Raw genomic sequence first — 23,709 nt, forward strand, 5'->3', positions numbered from 1 at the left:
TCGTATCACGGACTTGTTCTCCAAGATCTCTCCTGTTCCTGTTCCACATTTTCTCGCCCTGTTCCACTTTTGACGATCCTTGTGATTACAGTGACTCCATTCAGGAAGTCCAGAATAATCTCCCCTTGGCAAGTCCCTTCGCCTTGTAAGGTAATGTATTTTTACAGATTTCAGGGATTAGGATGTGGACATCTTTGAGTAGGGGGCATTATTCTGCCTATCACAGAAATTACTTCTGCTTTTAAAAGTACTGGGGGACAAACAATCTCTACAGCTATGTGTGTGGGGGATAGTACCTACAGGCTCTTGTTTCTTTTGGCATGGTGTCTCAGAGTGCAGGCTCTCGAATCTGAATGCCTGGGGTTAATGTGAGCTGAGCCACTTACTAGCATTGGCTTTGGCATTCAGTAGAGTGGAATAAGACTAGTAACGCTGCCTGCCTTATAGGATTGTGGTGAAAATAAGATAATGCACATAAAATACTTAGGACCGAGACAGCAAGTACTCCGAAAATGTTAGCTATTCATTTTTGGAGACCCTACCTAATGTGCCATAAAGTCCTTTGGCAGTAGAGGTCTTTGAGTCTACACTTACTGATCCATATGTCCCCAAGGCTGCATCTGAATGCAGTATGTGTCCCTGAATCATCAAGTACGTAACAGAAGTTCCTGTGCAAGACAGCGGCCTAGGAAGAAACTGAACTCACCGCCTCCATGGAATGCACCAAATTGAATCTATTTAAAGAATTATTCCTCCTAAAGAAGAACTGAGGGCCGACTGAACATCAGGTACATAACAGATAAAGAGTTCCATGTATTCTCATTTCCTTAAGTAGGTACCTCTGTCTGAGAGGGCCGTAGGGTACAGCCTTAAATGATTCTACTATGGCTGGATATTATGATTAGTGTCTTCCTTGTTCAGGCTCTAACTGCATATCACTGCCAAGCACCAAGGAGGGCTGTGAGCCCGTGAGAATCCATCTAGGAACCTGCAGAGCCTCTGTGCAGACCTAATAGAGGGCTTCGGGCACCAAGCAAAATTGCCTACCACATGTGTGCACATAGGGACAGATGCTTGATACCATGTCTATGTCTTCAAAGAAATTAGCATTACTGAGCCCCTGCAGACCCAGTGCCTCACTCTGAGATAATGGAAGTGTCAATGCCGTTTGCTAATTATGTCTAAAAATGTATTCTTCCCATATCTGTAATCTATAGACAATACCATTACGTTATAGAGCACTGTTCAGCCCTGCTTCACTGACTGTATTTATATATCTGTACATTAAGCTGGTTTTGATTTTCATCAAAAGTAACAAATGTACCAGTTTCTAAATATCTTCATTCACAATTGGTGTTCTCTTCTCTGTTTTGACCACTGGCTGACTTCAGTCTAACTGTTCAACTTTCTAGCAGCTGGAGGCACCTGACCTGTGTGTTGTTACATGGCTATTTTATCTCTGGCTTTATTCTGTCTTCCTTGCTTTTTGTTTGCTTTCCTATTTGCCCAGAGTGCCTCACCTTTTCATTTTATCATCATTGTAATATATGTTTTTATACCCCAAATCTTTTGTGGAACAAAATAGGATCTATATTTTTAAATGTTATTTAAAAAGGACACATTATTTAGAGATGATCACTGAAAAATTTCTGTCAAAAGTAACTGATACACCAGTTTTGCAATCTTTATTCACAAATCAGATAGTATGGTGAGTCCGAATGTATCATAAAACAGATTATAGAACATATCATGTTTACAATGAAACTATTATTTTATATTACTGAATCATCTGATATGCTACCTCCTGCAATAACCTCATGGACCCAACTCTACTTTTGAATGGACCAATTTTATGATCTTCCTAGAAAGTTTTGAGTTGAGGATGGTTCCTTGCTGCTGCTTTCCAGGATCCAAGGTTTCAGACAAAATCCTTGGAAACAAGCAATTAGAACCTGATCTCTCCATGACAGAGGAGAGATAGGAGTGAGAAAAAGGACATGTCACTCTTTAAAGGCCCACAAGTGCTACGCTTTGCAGGATATGGGGGAGACAGTACATAGTGGAGGAGGAAAGAATCAGTCCCAACAATTATACTGAATGTTTCTGAAGTGTCAATTTCAAGAATTAATTCCTAAAACACAAGTTCATAAACAGAAACTATCCAGCTAGCTGTTGACTGAAATTCCTAGGAAAGAGTCAAAGAGATGCTGTGCTTTCAAAACCACATATATCTTATTTATCTCTAATTTTAAAATAATTCATTCCCTTATTGGGTATGCAAGTAAGCAATGGAGAAAGCGGTGCATCTGCAATACCTGAAATTAAAAAAAAAAAAAAGAAAAGAGGAGTCAGTTTAACAATGGCCGAGATTCGAGGGTGGATCACGGACCCCCATGAGGTATGGAAGCCGAACACGCAAAATAGGGCAAGAGGGGATAATGGACGGGAGCCAGGAGAAAGCTCAGAGGTAATCAGCCAGCAAAAACAGAGGATCGAATGTAGTGTGTTGTTAATTCTGTAAGATAAGCTGACTACTTACCAGCTGGTGCTAAGGCTTTCAAAGCTTCCAGGAGATGCGGGCTGGAAAACTTTATTAGGCACCGGAGGGGCTCTTTTCTCTCTGCCAAGATGTCTCCATTGAGGTCACTTCTGAATTTTGTTTCAAGCTGTCAACACATACATTTACAAATAATTACTTAATATATCAGCTGGAATGGTAAACTATAATGAAATGAGGTCTACATTTCGTTAATTCTTGTCATCAAGAAATACAGAGATTGGGGGGGGTGCGGACCATTTCATTTGCGAACTGCAAATGCACAAGGCAACCAGTGTGTCAAACGATATCACACAGAAAACACCTTGGTGCTTGACACACAGGGACCTAGGAGGTGAGTTCGACCCTCTGGGGACCTTTACCTGAGCATTTAGTTTGCAGTCCCTGTTTGTTTGTTTGAAGATTTTATCCATTTATTTGAGAGAGAGAGTGCGAGCATGCAACCATGAATGGAGGGAGGGGTTAAGGGAGGGAGAGAGGCAGACTCTCCGCTGAGCAGGGAGCCTGATGCCTACACGGAGCATGTGGGGCTCAATTTCAGGACCTGAGCCAGAGGCAGACGCCAAACCCAGGCACCCCCTAGTTTGCATTCTTCTTCTTTTTTAAATTCAATTAGCCAACATAAAGTACATACTTAGTTTCAGATGTACTGTTGTTCAACAATTTATCATTTGCGCCTAATACCCAGTGCTCGTCACATCCTGTTGCATTCTTTTTTTTTTAAGTTTAACTTCTTTTATTTTATTTTATTCTTAAATTTTATCTTTTATAAACATATATTTTTATCCCCAGGGGTACAGGTCTGTGAATTGGCAGGTTTACACACTTCACAGCACTCACCATAGCACATACCCTCCCCAAAGTCCATAACCCCACCCCCCCAACCCCCCCTCCCCCCATCAACCCTCAGTTTGTTTTGTGAGATTAAGAGTCACTTATGGTTTGTCTCCCTCCCAATCCCATCTTGTTTCATTTACTCTTCTTGGTTACCCCATGTTGCATCTCCTCTCCCTCATATCAGGGAGATCATATGATAGTTGTCTTTCTCCGATTAACTTATTTCGCTAAGCATGATACCCTCTAGTTCCATCCACGTCGTCGCAAATGGCAAGATTGCATTTCTTTTGATGGCTGCATAGTATTCCATTGTGTATATATACCACATCTTCTTTATCCATTCATCTGTTGATGGACATCTAGATTCTTTCCATAGTTTGGCTATTGTAGACATTGCTGCTATAAACATTCGGGTGCACGTGCCCCTTCGGATCACTACATTTGTATCTTTAGGGTAAATACCCAGTTCCTGTTGCATTCTTAATGGCAAATTACCACTATCTGTTGTAATCTGTCATTTTGATGTAAAAATGTCATGTCTTCTGAGTCACGACCATGATTTCTATTTACCTTATTATGGAAGATTTCAGAAGTACACAAAAATAAGGAATACAGTATAATGACAGCCTGTGTGCACATCCCCCAGCTGAAACCACGATCAATTCACAGTTAGTCTTGTTTCCCACCTCCCTGTTCCTTACGGACCACCACCGCTGAATAATTCCAAAGTAAATGCAAGACACGATACTATTCTAATGGCGCATATTTCAGCATGTATCTCAAAAAGACCTAAGAAGACCTCTTTTTTAAAAACTTCACCCCCATAACCTTATCACATCTAAAAAAATTAGTAACAATCTACCAATCCTTTAATATCCTAAAATAGCCAAGTATTGATGCTTTAATAGGTACTTGAGTCTTAGATTTTAATTTCTTTTTTTTTTTTTTTAACTTAAAGGGACTCTTAAAATTTAGAGGCAGTATGCTGAACTACTTAGAGGGTTAGTAATGTCTGTGACTGTTGCAAATATTGCAGAATAAATCAACAAAAAGTAAGTAAATGTGGCAAAACGTTAACAGGTGGGGAATTGAAGCAAAGGGGCAGTCGGTGTTCATTATGATATCCTTCCAGGTGTTCTGAAGGTTTGGCATTTTTCAAAATAGAAAAGGTAGGGAAAATTCGTAGAAGGTATGAATCAATGTATACCTTGACTTACAGAGTAGCGATATTCTAAACTGTATATATGGGGAGATTCTTGCAGATTCTTATTCCCAATCAGTGGTTCTCTTTAGCGGGCAGAATCAGCCAGAGCGCTTGTAAGAACAGATGGGTGGGTCCCACTCCAGAGTCCCTGATCCAGTAGGACCACGGTGGGGCCAAGAATCTGATTTCTTACCCGTTCTCAAGTGATGCTGATATGGTGGGTCCAGAGACCACATTAGGGAACCAGTGTCTTAGAATATGGGCTGTTCAAAGGAACTGGGTCAAAACTGCCATGTAGGGAGCCCAAAGTGAAAGATATCAACTTTTCCCACTAAAAGAACAAATCAAAGAAAAGAGGTATTGGGCCTGAGTGATCAAATCAATGATGGATTTAAAGCATTGCCTGTGGCTATAGGGGCTGCTAAGCAGAAAGGATTTTATGGGGGGCGGATGTTAGGAGTATGAGTGCAAATATTAGATTAGGTAATCGTGACATAAACCTTGAATTCTTCTAATGGGGGGAGTGGGCTTTCCCCCAAGCTGGGCCTACTGGTGGGCAGCAGCATACTTCTGGAGTGAGGTAGGTTTGTAGGATTGACTAGGCTACTGGTTTTTCTCCTGGGATGCTGACTGGGCTATGCTATGACATGTTTATTCATTCACTCTTTTATTCAACGAGTATTTGTGGGCACTGACTACGTGTAAGTGTCGCTCTAGGTGTCGATGGACTAGAGGTATAGCCTGCAATTTTCTCCCCTCAAAAATACAGATTGTGGCCAGTTCCACATAACTGAATTAATATGTAAGATAAAATAAAAAAGCAAAGTAGTGATTTCTAAAAGTCTCCTTTGTTAACAGAGGCACTTAATCAATATGATAAAGAAGTCCATTCTAACTCATAAATTCATCATACAAAATTAAAGTGATACTGACTACACTTATTGTGGTGAGCCCTGAGTAATGTACAGAATTGCTGTACGCCCGAAACTACCATAACATCCTGTGTCAACTCTATTCAATAATTAGGAAAGGAATTAAAAAAAAAGAAAAGAGTGATAAAGGAAGATCAGAGTTTCTCATAATTGTTTGCCACTTAAAGTTTTAAAAACATATGGATAACTCGTAGTTCACATTTATAGCAATGTCCCACCTTATACTGTGCGAATTCTAGTCTCGGTTGAGGATAGTCTCCAAAAGTTTCTTGAGTCACTCTCTGGACTCTCTCTTTTTCTATTCTGTTTTCATGAATGATCCGTGAATCCACTATAAATGGAAGATTTCAAAAGAAAACAGGTATTAGAAATGTATTTCGGCCATAAAATATCCTCCTCTCATTCCTAAGCTTTCAATTTGCTGGCCTCATTTAAAAATAATGTTTACTGTTTCTTTTTCTTTCTTTTTTTTTTTTAATGGGCTCACAAGAGTTCAGGCCACATTTTTTTTTTTTTTAAAGATTTTATTTATTTATTTGACAGAGAGAGATCACAAGTAGGCAGAGAGACCGGCAGAGAGAGAGGGGGAAGCAGGTGCTGAGCAGAGAGCCTGATGTGGGGCTCCATCCCAGGACCCTGGGATCATGACCTGAGCTGAAGGCAGAGGCTTTAACCCACGGAGCCACCCAGGCGCCCCAATGTTTACTGTTTCTTCTCTTGATTGCTGTAATTCCTTTTGTAGGAAAGTTGCAAAGTGCAGGCTGGTAAATAAAATAAATAATCCTGCATAATTCTACCAAGGCAGAGAAAGCACGGTTAACATTTTAATAAATTTCTGTCTAAATTATCAAATGATCTCCATGGGGTGCCTGGGTGGCTCAGTGGGTTAAAGCCTCTGCCTTCCGCTCGCTCGGGTCATGATCCCAGGGTCCTGGGATTGAGCCCCGCATCAGCTCTCTGCTCTGCAGGGAGCCTGCTTCCTCCTCTCTCTCTCTCTCTCTCTGCCTGCCTCTCTGCCTACCTGTGATCGATCTCTATCAAATAAATAAATAAAATCTTAAATTGTCATATGATCTCCCTGATATGAAGAATTTGAGAGGCAACGTAGGATGGGGGGGTAGGGAAGGAAAAATGAAACAAGATGGGACCAGGAGGGAGACAAACCATAAGAGACTCTTAATCTCACAAAACAAACTGAGGGTTGCCCCGGGGGGAGGGGGGTAGGGAGAGGGTGGTTGGGTTACGGACATTAGGGAGGGTATGTGCTATGGTGAGTGCTGTGAACTGTGTAAACCTGGCGATTCGCAGACGTGTACCCCTGGGGCTAATAATATATGTTAATAAAAAAATCAAAAATAAAAAAAATAAATTTCTGTCTAGCTTTTTCTTAATGAATAGAAAGATATATATGTTCTAAACTGGGATTATAAAATACACACAATTTTGTATTTTGCTCTCTTAATGTGAAATCACTGGCAGTTCTTGCAACCATCGGAAGGTCATAAAAATGTTTACTCATAGTTGCTGTGCCATTTCATTCGATTGCCAGATCACTGCTGAGAGATAGGAAAATGTTCATTTCTAGAAATCTAGATTGTACCCCACCACTCTTCTCAACTTTCTGGTCTGCTCCGAAGTTTCTTAGTTTCTTCTCCTGGGTTTTCCACGGAGAGACTCCTGCCATCTGTGGGTAACAACACAGTCCCAACTCTGATTATTCAAGAAAGGGTTTATCCAGTGGATTCAGAGCTGGGGCTCCAGACTCCGACAGATTGGAATTTTATGCTTGGCTTTGGCGATTCCTAGATGTGTAACTTTGCCTAGTGAGTTACTAAACTGTTCTGAAACCCAGCTGTCTGCTAAACAGGGATTTTTCAGGGGACTATGATGAAGAGGAAGGAAGTGATACCTGTAAGTGTTTTGAGTGTGGTGCTTGGCACACCAGTAATGCTTGACTATTAGTTAATTTTTGTTTTTAAGGGTTATTATTTGATGCTTTCATAAATTCTAAAAGGAACCTATGGTAGCTTATTATCCCTTTTCTTAAAAAAAAATTTTTTTTTTAAGATTTTATTCAAGAAAGGGACACCTGGGTGGCTCAGTTCATTAAGCACCTGCCTTCGGCTTAGGTCATGATTCCAGGGTTCTGGGACTGAGCACAGCATCAGGCTTCTTACTCAGCAGAGAGCCTGCTTCTCCCTCTGCTTGCCGTTCCTTGCTTGTGCTGACTCTCTCTCTCTGACAGATAACAACATTTAAAAAAAAAAATCTAAAAAAAAAAAAAAGATTTTATTTGTGACAGAGATAGTGAGAGAGAGAGCACAAGTGGAAGGAGGCAGAGGAAGTGGGAGAAGGAGACTCCCTGCTGAGCAGAGAGCCCCGTGGGACTTGATCCCAGGACCCTGAGATCATGACCTGAGCAGAAGGCAGTCGCTTAACCGACTGAGCCACCCAGGAGCCCCTTAGTTTATCTTTTTAACAGAAAGTTAATTTTCAATTTTTCTGAAAGCAGCGGATAATTTTGAATCCGGCTCCGAGTGATTAAATGTTTTACCAAGTAACAGAAACCTAGAAAGGAATGATTTCGGTTTTATCTTAAAACACACATACTGTGTATATCCAGCTCTAGGGTTCTGTCCTGCAGAGGTACAGTGGAGTTGTGAGTTTCAAAGGTCTAAAAAAAAAAATAGAAGGAAAGAAAGAAAAAAAAAAAAGTGAATCTTTGCCTGATTTTAACATCTTAAAACATGAGTAATAAATGGTTTTAGTACCTAACAGTGTGTCGAATCTTTATTTATTTTTACAACCAAAAGAGATTTGAGGCCACATCCAGGCTGAGTTAAGCACTTCTCCCAGACAGGAGACTGGCAAAGACTGCTGGGCCAGCAACATGCCTGTTTTGAATGAGGAGCTCTGTCCTTTGTTAGCATAAAAATGGATCTGGATGAAGCCCGGGTGGTGAAAGCAAAAGCTAAAGGAATCCTGGGCAGGGTTTGCAATGTGCTGCTTCAGCTTTATAAATCCGTCTTCATCACTGTGAAATACTCCCCAAGGCTCTTCCTGGAAAAATCACTTTCCTACTGAAGTCCGTCTCTCAATCGTTTTTCCCTTTGCGGCCGATGTTTTTATAATTAAGTGCGTGACAGTGTGAATTATCCTAGGGATGCAAATGTCACAGCAGAACAGGTGGAAGGGTGGTGGGTAAGAGCGGTGGTTGCTCTGGGTGAAAACCACTAACTTTATGTTAGATTTTTTTTTCTTTAAAGAGTGGCTGGCAGAGAGCTGTCACTTCTTTCTACTTAGAACAGATGAAAATACATAAGTGTAACATACCTAAGGGCTCAAAGACCAAGAGCATTAACAATCTACCTACAGAAGTCTTAACACGTGAGCACACTGTTGCCATGCATAGGAAAAAATGACCGAGTCTGTAAGGGCAGATCCCTTCTTATCATTAAAGGAAATAATGCATTCAAATAATTTAAACCAACAGATTAATTATGGGACTTCGTAATAAACCAGTGCTTTCTCCTTTCCTTCTAACTCTTGTATCACTTGTATGACTGATAGGACAAAAATGAAATCGACTTTTCTCTTGCATAATCGAATAATATAATCAGCTTTGAAAGATAGTGTCGAGTTACTCTAATGATAAAATAAATTCTAATTAGAATAGCTGACTTGGAAGTGGGGATTTGTAACATAAACTCTAATGACTAGGGAACAGTATAAAACAGAATGCGATTATAACAAGAGGAAAGTGAGGCACTATGACTTCCTTTCATGTTAACTCACTGAAAGCCTTCTCCACTTCAGTAATATCTGGAATGATCTCCTTCTGTCCGAGGTGGACTTTCCCACCTGCTCAGACACGTCTAAGTCAATCAAGTGTGAAACAGAAAATGGAGGTGTAATTTGAAGGAGCATCACTGATAGGCTCACCCGATTATACTGTTTAAAAACAATAGCCTTCAGAGAGTCCAGATACCGGCTTCTGAGGTCCATTTTCACAATCTTATGGTGATTGCTGGCAACTGTCAGCGCCTGGAAGTGAAAATTTGCAAAACTATTAGGATTACCCAATATTTATAGTATTATAGCCCGATATTTATAGTATCTATAACATTTGGTTGAATTTTTGGTTGAAATTTTGGTTGAATTTTTGCATTAAGCACACATTACTTCTAGATGAAAAGACAGTAACAGAGAGCTCCAAACCAATGCTTGTGCCATGCTCCCACTAGTAGAACAGTTTCTGCTCCTTATTTTAGGAAATCAGGAATTACATGTGGCATTTTATATAAAATGCTTACTGAGCAGTTTAACCCTACGCAAACCTCTGGGATAAGAATAATAAAAATATTATAACCTAGGGTACTTGGTTCCCTACCTGACCCAGAAGGGGCATATTGCTTTTCAGAGGACAAGAGGAAGTGAAGGCGTAGGGAGTCTGGGAGTAATACACCACATAGACAGGTTTGTACTGGTTTGGCTTTCTATACTGTGTTCCCCAAGCAATTCGAATCCATACGGCATTCTCCTCAGCATCTCGGAAACTGACGGTCACCTTAAAAAAAACAAAAAACAAAAAACAAGAGTTAAGTTTCCTAATTAAAGTCTGTGGCACCAGGGGCCTTCGCTGACTCAGTTGGTAGAGCATGGGAGTCTTGATCTCAGGGTCAGGAGTTTGAGCCCCACATTGGGTGGAGAGATTACTTAAAGAAAAAGAAAATTCACATTAAGAAAAAATATATGGCACCAGCAAGCGTTCCTTAGGGGTGAAGGATGTTGCCGTAACCTTGGACATAGGCTGAGACCCAGCAGTCTTTCTACTTTTTATTACAGTGTTTGGGGGATCTTTGGGAGAAGATTTTGTGGTTGCTTTGGAAAGACACATTTATGGCTTGCAGAGTCTTTTGGAGGGAAAACAAATTTTAAATCCTACAATCAGGGTATCACAATTTTTCAACAATTTCTTGGGCTTGTCTCTAAAGAACTCTTCTCTGATACGTATGATTTTATGAAATAAGGCAGCCTAACAAATGACATACCTGTTTAATAATGAAGGTTTTTCAGCATCAAACACAGACCTATTGTGCACTGTAAATTTAATAGTAAGATTTCTATGTAGTAATGGGCTCAAATATATTATCTTAATGCTTGTATGCATTTAATGGATGTTAACAATTTAAAGTAATATGGCAAGAATATAGAAAATTCTATTTCATGGATAAAACACAGATCTTTCTCAACTTCTAAATGTGACTGCCAGTTGGTTTTGGAATTTAATAACCTGTTCCTAGATTCTTAGCTTCCCCTCGATTCAGCTTCCCCTAGGGAGGTCAGAACCCGGATGGGAGGCATCTGAGACAGGTGCATTTGGCTTGCCCACACCTCTTGACTTCCTTCTCCTTGTACCTGACTCCAGGAAAAAGCAGGCTGCAGTGTAGCTTCCAGCATTAGCAAAGAAGGCAGTTATTCCAACGCTGCCCACTCTTTATCTGGCTGCTTTCCCATATTCCCTCAGGGGACAAGACAACGAACCCTCCCCAGTCTGGGGTGCAGACTGCTCGGAGTGCGTGCTGTGCTTGGAGCTGTCTGACCTTCCCAAGTGAGCAGCATAGCCCTTGGCCCCAACAGGCACTCAGTGGACCTTTGCTGGCTTGAATGGAAGAGGGCAGGGTCTGATTCTGAATAGCCTCTTTGTGTCACATTATAAAAGCAAAGCCCGACCAGTTGAGATTGAATGCGGTATGTGGAGGGCACAATTTTACTAGAGGGAGAAAACTGGTTGCACTCAACATATACAGGTAAACTCTGTAGCCCAGAATGAGGATAGCTGAAGTAAAGCCTCATGGAGAAGTTTAAAGAGCTCTGTGTCCTCCTTATATTGGATGCAGAGTTGGGCAAACATTTCTAAGTGTATACTTGCCCGGAGAGAGGTGCTGTACCACTTATCAAAATTTTCGTAAGGCTCTATGATCTAAAAAAGGTCAAATAAAAAAAAAAATCAATGGGCTAAGAGAAAAGGATATTCACAGAGTCAGTATAATCCTGGCCTAGATGGCTTTCAGATTCTGTCTCACATTCTTCTAGTAAAGATGACATTCAGATCCCCTAAGAGCCAGGGCCCAAATGCAGACCTTGACTATTTTCCCAAGAAACTACCTTAATAGATATCATCCTTCAGTAGCCAGGAGAAAGCATTTTTCATTGAGGATAGCTCAGATAAATATTGTTCAAACTTAACTGGGACGCTTGCTTGTCAAGAGTCCTAAGAGGTTTGGTTAACCTGGGACTGTCCTGCTGGCCAGGGTACTCTGGCCATAAATTGGTTAGAACTGGCCACGACCCACAAGATACTGACATACCACAAACAAGTTTAGTGTGGGAATCAAATGAAGCTTACAATGAACAGAATTGCTACATATTTAACCATACTAATATATTTAGTACAGACTATCATATGAAACTACATGATATATAGGTACAAAAAGGAGAGTAAATGTACTACCTTTTTACAATTGAAACATATTTTTTAGCTTGTATTTTCTTTCCCTGTAAGTTTTATTTTCTTTTTAAAGATTTTATTTATTTGTTTGACAGAGAGAGAGTGAGAGCAGGAACACAAGCAGGGGAAGTGGGAGAGGGAGAAGCAGGCTTCCTGCTGAGCAGGGATCCCGATGCAGGGCTTGATCCCATGACCCTGGGATCATGACCTGAACTGAAGGCAGACGTTTAACCATTGAGCCACCCTCTCTGTAAGTTTTCTAAGAACACTGTATTTTGAATAGTTTAACGTGGTTAAGATATACAGTTAGTCTCTCTCTCTCTTTCTCGAGTGCAGAGACACACACACTCTCAAAGGCTCTGGATCCCATCCCCTGTAGCAGCTCCGCCCATCGCTCCCCAGGCAGGCTCTCAGCTCCCTCTCAGACCAGCTTCTCTACCCAATTGGCTCAAGGGCAGGGAGTTCTTAACCTGCAGTCCCTGCTTAGAATTCAGGGTGTCCTCTGAACTAACTGAAATGGAGCATCTCCTTCAGTTGTGAAGGTAGGCAACAAAACAGTAGAATGTTAGGACCTGTTACTTTGTTATCTGTAGAAATCCCAAATATTTTCTTGACACATTATAACTATTGAGCCTACCTCAAAAATACCATTTATGCCCATCACTACTTTGAAACCAGTTGTTTTTAGACCTACTGTGAGATCATTTACTGTTATTAAAGAAGCACATGAATTAGCACAACTTGGTATTTTAACATCTTAATAATGGTATTTTAATATAGTTGGTTTCCCTTATAATTCTATGTATTTTATTATAGCATTTAAAATACTCTTGTAAGAAGTCGTCTGTAACTTTCACTAACAGCAAAAGGGGTCCTTGGCATAGAAAGGTTAAGTTGTCTATCCTACAGCAGCAGGCAAGTCACTTTTCAGTCCCGGAGACTCGACATGGCCTGATGTCACCAGCGTCAGCCTTTGGGCTGCTAGTTATGAGGAAAGTGAAGTCGAGCTGGGAGTCCCCGGTCAACTGAGAAATGGGGTTAGCACACGTGGGCCAGCTCTGAGCAGGGAAGACAGAGAAGACACAGGGTGGTGGGCCTTTGTGGCCTTTCAAGCAGGAAGACGTGACTAATAAAAAAAAGCTCCTTTGTTCTCCCAGCCTTTCCCACTCACTAGTCGGCCTGAAATTCATTCAGGAGGCAAAAGCTTTTACAACACAGCGGTGATAAAAGAGGAAATCTCACAACTGAAATACGTGGCCATTGAAGCGGGAGGATGTGGGAGCATTTCACTCTTCTCCTAGAATGGTTGGGGCGGGAGGCGTGGGGTTCAGACAAAAGAAGTTCCTGGTGCCAAAGAGAAGGGCAGGAAAGACTGTCGAGGGGGAAGAGGGCACTGAAAGCGAGCAGGTCTCTCTAGGCTTCTGATGCGGGGTGAACAGGGCGGGAACATGGTTGCGAGTGTTTCTCAGGAGGAGTTAGCCAGTCATGTTCGGCTTCTACGGAGGCTGCTTCCACAAGGGTCCAGACCATCTATCCCCATTTATGGACAGCTGGCTTGGGATTCTGTGCCAGTAAGGCTCTTTGTTCAAAGAAAAGCAGGGGCACATGCCATACCCACAGTCCAGATGGGACTCTCCTTTAATCTCTGAAAAGTCTGTAATTTCATGGTAACAATATTTTTCAAATAATATAATAAAAAATATCAACTTAGGAACAGAGTAGCAAAGAGTGCTTATTCACAAAAGAGAAAAAAAAAACCAACCCAAAAAAGGAGAGGCATACCTTCTCTTGGCTCACAATAATCCTTGAATTAATTTACAGATCAAAGTGGACCCACACTCAAAATGATGACGATTTTGTTTTGTAAACTTGATAAAAATGATTCTAAGGTTCATCTTGAAGAATAGTCAGGACATTTTTGGTAAAGAAGAGTAATTGCGGGTAGGGACAGGGTTGCCGTGCCTTAATGGTTATTAAAATATTTTACAAACTACAGCATTAAAGGGATGAGGACTTTGCAAAGAATGTGCCCAATCCATTCATTCCCAGCATTTGTTCTGCCCTCGCTCACTCGTGTCAGAGGGGGGCAGGATGGTCGGCTTCCTCTCAGGGAGACTGTGAGTAGGGAGGAAGACTGACCATAAAAGCAGGAAGTGGGAGGAGTATGGTGACAGGGGAACTGCCAACTGGGTGGGTCAGGGAGACTCCCTGAGGGAGACCTAGTTAAGTAGAGGCAGAAGGATAGGGAGGAAGGGAGGAAGGAAGGAATGAGCTGTGCAAAGGCCAGGTGGTGGAGGTTGTTCCAAGGAGAGGGAACAGCCCATGGCAAGTTCAAGAACTTGAAGATTGGTTCAGTCTGACTGGAGCTTCAGATTAACGCCCGAGAGGCAAGCAGTGGATAAGGAGTGCATGAGCAGAAATGAGGAGAAACAGATCAGGAGTAGAACATAGACTCTAAGAGCATGAATGAATCAGAAGGATCCAATGATGATAAACCAGTGGAAAAAGCTACATCAGTCAGCAAATGGTGTTGGGACAACTCATTCGGTTCTGAAAGGGAAGAGGCGAATGACTATCTCTTCCTCCCTCCTCTCTCCCGCTAAAATTAAGTTCCCAGAGCCGAAACTCACAGGGGGAAGACTGCAGAAGCTTGGGGAATGCTCTAGCAAAGGGCAGAAGGAAGGGAAAGGAGTTGGTCGTGGAGACGATGAAGAGCAGCTCAGGATGGCCAGAAGAAAAACATTTGGGATCAAGGGGTCCGATGGCCGATTCTCTGACGGCGTGACCTTCCCGAGCATGAGAAACTGATGTTATGTGACTGGTGCACGGCAGAGCCTGAGCCGCAAGACCCAGTCAGTGTAGACGTGAAGAGCATGAGCTCAAGCATGCCTGGATTTCGACCCTGGCTCTGACGCGCACCACTGTGGGACCCACCCTGCTTTATCAGTAGGGTTCGGTGAGTTAGTGACCGGCAAGGGCTTAGCCCAGGGCCTGGCATGCACAGGTGTTTGCAATCAGCGCTGCTGCCGAAAGAGAACCATCCATGGGATTTTGTGACGTCACTGGTCCCTCTGAACAGGGAGGTTCTCACACTTGAGCGGGCATTAGCATCACCTAGAGGGCTCTGGCCCACTCCTACTGTGTCTGAGGGAGCCCAGGTATTTGCCTAACATGTTCCCAGGTGATGTTGATGCTGCTGCTCTGGGGATCACACAAGAATCACCGTGTTTCACAACTCAGTTTCGATACGGAGGTGAGAGCAGTAGCCCGAATGCAAGGGACTTAAGCATGAAGCTGGCAAGGACACATTATCCTTTTAAAGGGTCTTTCTGAAAAGGTTTCTGAGGGGGCCAATCTCTCTCCTGTCCTTCTGGACCCACCGAGAAATAAGGTAAAAGAGTTGGTAGGCGGAGGCCAACGTATATTACCGAGACACTGGTGGGGCTCCCACCTGCAGGCAAATGACCCTCCAGATAGGGGCATCCAGTCAGGCAGAGCTGCCCATATGGTCACTGACAGAATGACTCCGGGTAGCCTCCCGTGCAGGGGCTGAGCCAGACCCGGGGCAAGAGAGAACAGGTGTCTCAGTGGGCATGACGGCTCTTCTTCAGGCCAAGTTAGTGATCCTGCCAGAAAAAGGTGAAGGGGACGGTAAAGGGGGGCCAGCGCCACCGTGCCAGTGAACATATCAGGAGCAAGAAAAGAATATTTCCCTCCAAGAGTGTTGTAGAAAAGACAGAGCTTGAGGATGAGCACGGGGAGGGGATGTCCTTCCACCAAGACTTGAGCATGATTATAAGCAGTAGAGAAGACTGCGAGTGTGAAACCGAACAGAGAACGGCAAAGCAAGGGCCTTATGGGGTTGCAGGGGACGGACTCCAGCCTCACACAGAAGGGACGCTGTGAGAAAGGAGATGGGACAATAGACCAGGGACAAGGGGTAGGTAGAGGTATGGCAGAAGTCATAGAGGGTGAGCTGAAGAGATGGGAAGCCCCAGTCAGGGCGTTTGTGTGTGGAGAGGGAACGCTACTATTCTGCGGAGGATAGCTAGAGCACGGTGACTGGGACAGGTTTGTGGGAGCGTCTTGCTATGCAAGGAGGGCTAACGCCGACCAGAGTGCAAAGAGAATGAAGTAAGGGAGGCTATACAAAAAATGATTGCCTGAACCTACAACAAGATATTTGGTGGTGGGGCGTCTGGGTGGCTCAGTCGGTTAAGCATCGGACTCCTCTTGATTTCAGCGCCGGTCAAGACTCAGGATTCTGAGATTGAGCCTCGCCTCAGGCTCTGTGCTGGGCGTGGTGCCTGCTTAAGATTCTCTCCCTCCCTCTCCCTCTGCCCCTCCCCTCACTCTCCCTCTCTCAAAAGGGAAAAAACAAGATACTCGGTGGTACTTGTGGAAGTGGAACGGCAGCTGAAGATACTAGGGGCGTGCTAGGCTGCACTGACGGGTCCTGGAGCCACCCGCCACCCGTGCCTACTGCACGAAAATTCACTATAGTTTCCAAAGATTAGCATTCCAGTTCCTCAGTCTCACTGTCCACATTTCAAGTGCGCTGCAGCCTGGTGAGGTTACTAGCCGGTGTCCCAGACAGTGTGGATGCAGGACAGTTCCATCACCGCGGAGGGCACACAGAATATTGCTAACTAAAATTCTTACACATAAAAAAAAAAAAACCAAAAAAAAACTGCGCAGATGCCTTGACATTGAATTTCATGGAAATGCAGGTAAAATTTGTTCTTACGTTTTTTAATGCTCTCTGAAGAATTTTCACAAATGAACTTTTGAATTGTTCCATATCAAAAAGGTCAATGTCTTCACCTGTCAGAGTGAAAAGAAAAATAAAGGCAAATCAAGGGAGTACAATGTTCAAGAAATACATCTGCAAAGACACTGAAGGTGAGCATTTTGCGTGACCTCAAAGAGCTACAGTGATCAAGTCATACCAACTGATACCTCAGAGCATCACCAAATATATTTCTAATTTTTCCCGCAAAAGAGCAATTTTGAAATTACTCATTTGAAAGAAGAGACATTTAAGAGGAACATATTGCTCTTCATTTTAAAATTCCCAGAATATCAAATACAGATGTTTAGTTTAAAACGGAGAACACGGGGGCGCCTCGCTGGCTCAGCTGGAAAAGCATGCGACTCTTGATCTCAGGGCTGTGAGTTCGAGCCCTATGCTGGGTATAGAGATTACTAAAAAATTAAAAAAAAAAAAAAATGGAAAGCATTACCTGGTTCTTTACTCATCTGAAAAACATCCCAAACTTTCTGGTGCCGATGAAACTGAGTATCTGAGAGAGGGGGAAGAGCTGATTACTATTATATCCTAGAACTCCCAAGGAAAGAACTTATGAATACATATTTTAAGCATGTATTCAACATAATATGACACCAGAGAAAACACTAGTAGTTTACAAATTAGGTTGTATACATCTTTATTCAAAACATAACTTTTATATGGATTTAATTTTCTCCAGACAACTAAAATAAATCATGAAGAATTAGTGATAGAGTCAAGATTTGGCATTTACTCACACTTTGACCATTTCTCCTCTTTCCACATGACTCTACTCCCCAGACCATGGCACTTTCCCAGCATGACAGGGAGGATGCGTTCCCCATGACTGGCCTTGGCACTGGCTGTTCCCTCTGTCAGGAGCCCTCGTCTTCTAGCTGGGTGGTACACCTCATTCTGGTCTCTACTGACAGGCCACCCATGCAGACTGGCCTATCCCGATCCCCTGCCCAAACCCACCCGCCCTCCACCCTGCTTTGGCTTCCTCTGTAGCACTTACCACTACCTGAAGCCACGCGTGTTCCTCCCACTCACTCCACCATGACCAAGCCACCAGCAAATCGGGTCCACTATAATCCTTGTAGTTCTTGGTCCCATTCGGCTCTCTCCGTTCCCCACCCCCATCACTCTCCCCCAGGCTACATTCCCCTCTTGCTCAGATGCTCTAACAGACTCCTGTAGGTCACTCCCATCCTCCCTGGTCTCTGTCTCTGCACCCGGAGCTCTGGAAAAACAAGAACCTGATTCTTTCTTGCTCAAGATCTTTACAAGGCTTTGCATTATTCTTAGAATAAAGGCTGAAATCCTTTGAAAGGCCTCTAAGTCTCCATAGCATCTGCCTGCCTACGCCTCATTTGGTTTGACCCCTCCCTGAGCTCCCCATTCCTGCCTTCCTTCCACTCCTCTGCTTAACCCTCCTACTCCAAGACTTCCAGCTCTGTGCCCTTTGCCCCTGCTCCTTAACCTCCCTTCTCCTCTATGCCTAGTTAATGCCACTCAACCTCTGGCTCTCAGCTCATGTCCTCGAGGAAGCCTTCCCCAAACCCTCAGTGTGGCAGATCCTACTCTGCTCTCACAGAGCCCCTCTATGCTCTCCTCACAGCACCTGCTACCGTCTGCAAGAAGGCAATTGTGTGATTAAGCAACCTGTCTCCTCCATAAGATGGTGACCTCTTAAGAGAGAATGAATCAACCGGTTGGAGCCACCAGCACCTAGCACACAACCTGCCACATAGTGGTGCTCAATGAACATTTGAACAAACATGTGAGAAATGGGAATTACGTGGATCCACCTTACACGGTCTAGGTATAATCCAATCCCTGAAAATCAGAATTAACCAGAGGCAGATGTGTAAATGAATTCAGTTATTTCATAGTTGGAGCAAAACATAAAGCTGATTTTTGTTACACACCAGGTCACAGAAAGTAGTTAATATAAATTGATAATCATTAGTAAATACCAGGCTTTGTTCGAAGAACTTGACCAGGAGTCTTATTTCATCCTCATCATAACCTTATGCAATATCATCATTACGACATGGGTTTGTCAAATGACAATACTGAGGCACAGAGATGTCAACAGCCTCCCCGAGGACTCACAGGGAGACAATGATAGAGCCATGAACTGAATCCAAGAAATCTGGCCTTGGGGCCTATGTTCTTAGACCCTATACTCTGGTGCCTCTTGAGGAGGAGAGTAGACGTCTTAAAAAAAATACAGAAAAGAAAACTAGGACACAAAGGGAAAAACCCAAAGAAAGGGAAGGGGAGGGGAGATAACAAACACTGTAATAAGAAAAAATTCTTGTAAATATATTTTCAAGTTCTGTTAATAACAAAACAAAGCCTAACAAATGTCTACTAAGTGCTTCCGATAGCCAGCGACTGTGCTAAGAGCTTTCCAAGCATTATCTTGTTTAAGCCTCTGAGCCGCCGTGTGAAGTAGGTATGACTGCTTTCTCCTTTTACTTAGGAGGAGTCTAGGCTCAGCAAGGTGATGGGACTCAGGCCAAGGACACGGGACTGGTAAGTGACACAGGAGGGACCGAAACTAGGTCCACCCGACTGAAGAATCAGCCTTTACGTACAGAAGGGCTTCACTTATGAAACAGGACTGCGGTCTTCAGGGGCACCTGGGTGGCTCAGCTAGTTAAGTGTCTGCCTTCGGTTCAGGTCATGATCCCAAGTTCCCGGGATCGAGTCCCATGTGGGGCTCCCTGCTCAGTGGGGAGTTCTGCTTCTCCCTCTTCTTCTGTTCCTTTCTCTGCTCCGCCCCCTGTTCCATCTCTCTCACTTGCTCACTCTCTCAAATAAATAAATAAAATCTTAAAAAAAAAAAAAAAAAGGAAGAAGCGGGACTGGGAAGTGTAACTACAAAGTACCGACACTCACAAATGATGTCTAAAAGGGCAGCGTCGTGGATACTTGCACGCCTCTCCTGAAAGAAGAGAGAAAATATTTCGTGAGCGTGGTGATGATTTGGTTCTGCTCCATTCACAGTAATTTTAGGGTTGCTTGAGCAACTGTGTCCAGTCTATGCTGTCTTGCCGAGTGTCTTTGTCCAGGCACTCCCCACTCTCCCCCTACCAGCCTCCTGTTTCGTTTTTTGATCAGCGGTACCCTTCTAAACTTCCTCTGCATCAGGGGATCCCAACTGGGCATGACTGGCATTTAGTCGGACAACTCTGTGTGTGGAAGGCTGTCCTAGGATGTTAAGGAACGTTCTGGCCTCGACCCACTACAAGCCAGGAGCATTCCCACAGGTCTCACAACCGAAAACATCATCAGACATTGTGTTCTCCGGGAGACAAAACTGTCCTAATTAAAAACCGCTGCCCTACGACATACATTTTCATGTATATAGTGTTTCTCAACGTTGTACGTAAAGTTCTAGTTTATCCATTTTAACGTCTGAAGAATATTTTGTTATATGGATGTGTCATTATTTATTCTCCTACGTAGAGCTGTTTCCAATTTTTTGTTTTTTAAAAAAGACTGTTAACATCTTTATTTATATATAAATATTTATACATTTGTATCTAGGTATATAAATGGTTATCAATTATAATACTTATATATACCTCTTAGTTTTTTATTAATTTTTTTTTAAGATTTTATTTATTTATTTGACATAGATCACAAGTAGGCAGAGAGGCAGGCAGAGAGAGAGGGGGAAGCAGGCTCCCTGCTTCCCTCACTGTTACCTCACAGAGCAGAACCAAGTCCTGAACAAGAGATTCCTTTCTCTGCCGGAAGTTTACAGTCTGCAACTGCTTTTCAGACAAAAAATCCCAGGCTTTGAGGATTGACATCATTTCAGTTAATGGAATTTTCATGATGGTCCTCTTGATAAACTCGGCAAGGGTTTCATCCATCTCTTTGCCACTTTAATAAAAACAAAAACAGTACAACAAAGTATGAACCAAATACAAAAGTTTAACTTAACTGAATTTTTCAGCCTATTTTTAGCCAGGATTTTGATTTGTAGGTCAAACACCCAAATGTTTACCTTTTTTTAGGCACTCTGCAAAGAGTGTTTCAACAGGAAGATTTTAATTATTTTCTCCTTAAGCTGTATACTTATTTTTACTTAAAATTTTTAAAAAAAATTTATTTACTTTTTTGACAGAGAGAGTGCACAAGCGGGCAGAGTAGCAGGCAGAGGAAGAAGCAGGTTTCCTGCTGAGCAGAGAGCTGTACATGGGACTCGATCCCAGGACCCGGGATCATGACCTGAGCCAGAGGCAGACGCTTAACTAACTAAGCCACCTAGGTGCCCTATGCTGTATATTTAAATATCCTTTGGAGGTTTTAAAAATTAGTCATCTCTCTCCTTGATTGGCTAGAGTATTTTGATCTTTTGATGGTAATGGTAAGTAAATCATTCGTTCATGGACTGATTCGCATGAAAAATCTGAGCACCTGTGTGTACCAGGCACTTTTGTGGGCATTGGGGACAGTGACATCTTTAACCGCAAAGTCTAAACTCCCTCGTGGTATGGAGCATCCATTCTAGTGGGGAGAGAGAGGGAATAGGAAAATCATAAAATGTGATTAAATGCTGCAGAGAGAATGGAATAGAGATAGGAAACTAATAGTAGTTAAAATGGAGCAGGCTGGGAATGATATGGGGGTGGAGTGAGCAGTCCTCATAAAGAAGGGGACATTTGAAGGACAGAGTGAGCCACATGGCTAGCTGGTGGAAGAACCTGCTAGGCAGAGGGAACAGCAAGTGCAAAAGCCCTGGGGCTTTCAAGGAACAGGGTGAAGGATGCCTCTAGTACCCCTCTACAAGAATCTAGGGTGTGACTTATTTTTACCATTTAAGTGTTTGTTGAACAGTGCATATAATCTATTACCACTGCCCACTTCCAAAAAAGATAATGATAGTCAACAAGATTTTAAGGTACTGAAAGCAGCAGTTAGAACAAAAATCAACTATAACGAGTTGTGAAGAAGGAGTAAAACAATTGAATTAAGAATGTGAGAAGAGAATCAAGATCATGAAAGCTGAGCCTGATTTGTTTTCTTACCCAGATACAGGACCAGCTTCCCTTAATATCAAAACTAAAATCCTTACCACAGTCTACAAGGCCCTGCGTTTGCTTCTTGCCTCCTTCCCCATACCTACCGCTTTCTCCCTGGCTTTCTGGGATCTAGCTACATTGGCCTTGAGTTCCTCTAGTACAAAAGGATCCTTCCTGAGACAGGTCATTGTACCTGCAGTTACCCCCGGCCTAGAAGTTTCTGCTCGCACATATTCACATGTTGTGGCTCTTGTAAGTGAGGTCTGAGCTTAAATGCCTTCTAGTCTGAGAGACTTACTCTGACCACCCATTCTAAAGGTAACTCCCCACCTTCCATTGCTTATTGTTTTTACAGAACTACCTAAAATTATCTTGTTTATTGATTACTGTATTGCTTTACAATATTGAGCCACTAGCTTAGGAACTAAGTTTGGGTTATTCATGGCTATATCCCTAAGTGTGCCTGGTGATGTAAGCACCCTGGTGAGAATTAGGGCCCAGCAGTGATATATTAAACCAACATCTGTCATTGAAAACACTGGATTTGGGAGAAAGCTTGTAAAAATGCAGATTCCCGGGCCCCATCTATTTGAACTGGGAGGTGGGCGGGCACCGGGTAGGGCTTTTAGGCCTTGCTTTTTTTTTTTTTTTTTTAAGATTTTATTTATTTATTTGACAGACAGAGATCACAAGCAGGCAGAGAGGCAGACAGAGAGAGAGGAGGAGCAGGCTCCCCGCTGAGCAGAGAGCCCGATGTGGGGCTCGATCCTAGGACCCTGAGATCATGACCTGAGCCAAAGGCAGAAGCTTTAACCCACCCAGCCACCGAGGCACCCCCTAGACCTTTAAAAATAAAAAATTGAGATCTTGCATTTTTAGAATGCCTCAGAAGATTCTTAATTCCGGGTAAAGTTTGCGAAATGCCTTTCTACAGACTTCTGGTAGGAGCACTCAATCTCACCAATAAGGTTGGTAAAACCCTGCGTTAACCCAGCTGATTCCCCGTGACTATCTAATTTCTTTTTACTTCTGGCTCTTCATAGCACAGCGCTTGGCACATATCAGGTGCTCAAGACATTTGCTGAATGAACAAACGCATGACAAAAAAGAACTCTTTCAGGATACTTTTCTGTAGATCTCCTCTTACACTGAGGATCTGCCACTGGACCATACGGAAGAACACGAGAACCACAAGTACGGAAAAAACACGGAAGCCAAGCCCGATTAAAAAAAAAAAAAAAGAAAAAAAATCAAAACATCCAACTCTGGGCAGAGCCTCAAGCCAGGCCTCGGAAAGCACAGCAGCCCATCACGTGACAACGGGTGGGGGCTCCGGAGAGGACGTAATCCAGTTAAGGCTCCGCCCCACTGAGGGCGGATATGACGTCATGTGCAAGCGTCGCTACCCCTTCTTATCCCAGCTTCAACAGTCGTCCTCCACCCCTCACCTGAGGCCAAGCGCCAAATCCGTACCTTGGGACGTGTGGCAGTCGCGGAAAAGTCGCCCCACAGGTCTGGGGTGTGGCTTCCTCAAAGCTCCCGCCACATTCAAGGGCCCGATCTCACGCCGCGCGCGGGTCTCTTGCAGTCAGTCATCGCCAGCAGTGTCTTCTCAGCAGCTCTTCCCGCCCGCTGCGCCTTCAAAGCCACCAATTGCAGTTCCCGCCGCCCTCCAGCCCCGCCCCCCCGGAGGGCTCTCCTTGGACTGTACCCTGGGCACGGGGACCGCGTGGGAGAGCAGCAGAAGGAAACTCGCCGAGTCTTCGCATCACCCTTGTCAGCGGAGAACGTTAGTTAAATACAGTTACTCTCGGCCCCTTTAATCTGGATTGTT

The 23,709-nt window shown here is 43.3% G+C and overlaps 1 protein-coding gene across 1 annotated transcript; it reads right to left on the bottom strand.

Moving 5' to 3' along the window:
* Positions 1 to 1,654: 1,654 nt before the first annotated feature.
* CENPN (centromere protein N) lies at positions 1,655 to 23,602 on the bottom strand. Its single transcript, XM_032853903.1, has 11 exons — positions 23,349 to 23,602; positions 20,553 to 20,733; positions 19,741 to 19,786; positions 17,285 to 17,344; positions 16,789 to 16,865; positions 9,921 to 10,097; positions 9,473 to 9,574; positions 8,141 to 8,204; positions 5,749 to 5,861; positions 2,540 to 2,666; positions 1,655 to 2,315 (listed from the first exon to the last, which is right to left on the bottom strand). Exons 2-11 carry the CDS (start codon positions 20,721 to 20,723, stop codon positions 2,233 to 2,235), a joined length of 1,020 nt encoding a protein of 339 aa, XP_032709794.1. The 5' UTR covers positions 20,724 to 20,733; positions 23,349 to 23,602; the 3' UTR covers positions 1,655 to 2,232.
* Between the last annotated feature and the right edge of the window lie 107 nt (positions 23,603 to 23,709).

This window comes from Lontra canadensis, unplaced genomic scaffold (assembly GCF_010015895.1).
Source record: "Lontra canadensis isolate GAN:19392208 unplaced genomic scaffold, GSC_riverotter_1.0 scaffold8, whole genome shotgun sequence".
Classification (NCBI taxonomy): Eukaryota; Metazoa; Chordata; class Mammalia; order Carnivora; family Mustelidae; genus Lontra; species Lontra canadensis.

Coding starts and splice junctions, on each gene's coding strand:
- CENPN (XM_032853903.1), bottom strand. CDS start 20,723: ATGGATGAAACCCTTGCCGAGTTTATCAAGAGGACCATCATGAAAATT. Junction 10,098..16,788: donor TTCAGAGAGCATTAAAAAAC/GTAAGAACAAAT, acceptor GTTTTTTTTAAG/GTGACCGTCAGTTTCCGAGA. Junction 9,575..9,920: donor ATATGCCCCTTCTGGGTCAG/GTAGGGAACCAA, acceptor TTTCACTTCCAG/GCGCTGACAGTTGCCAGCAA.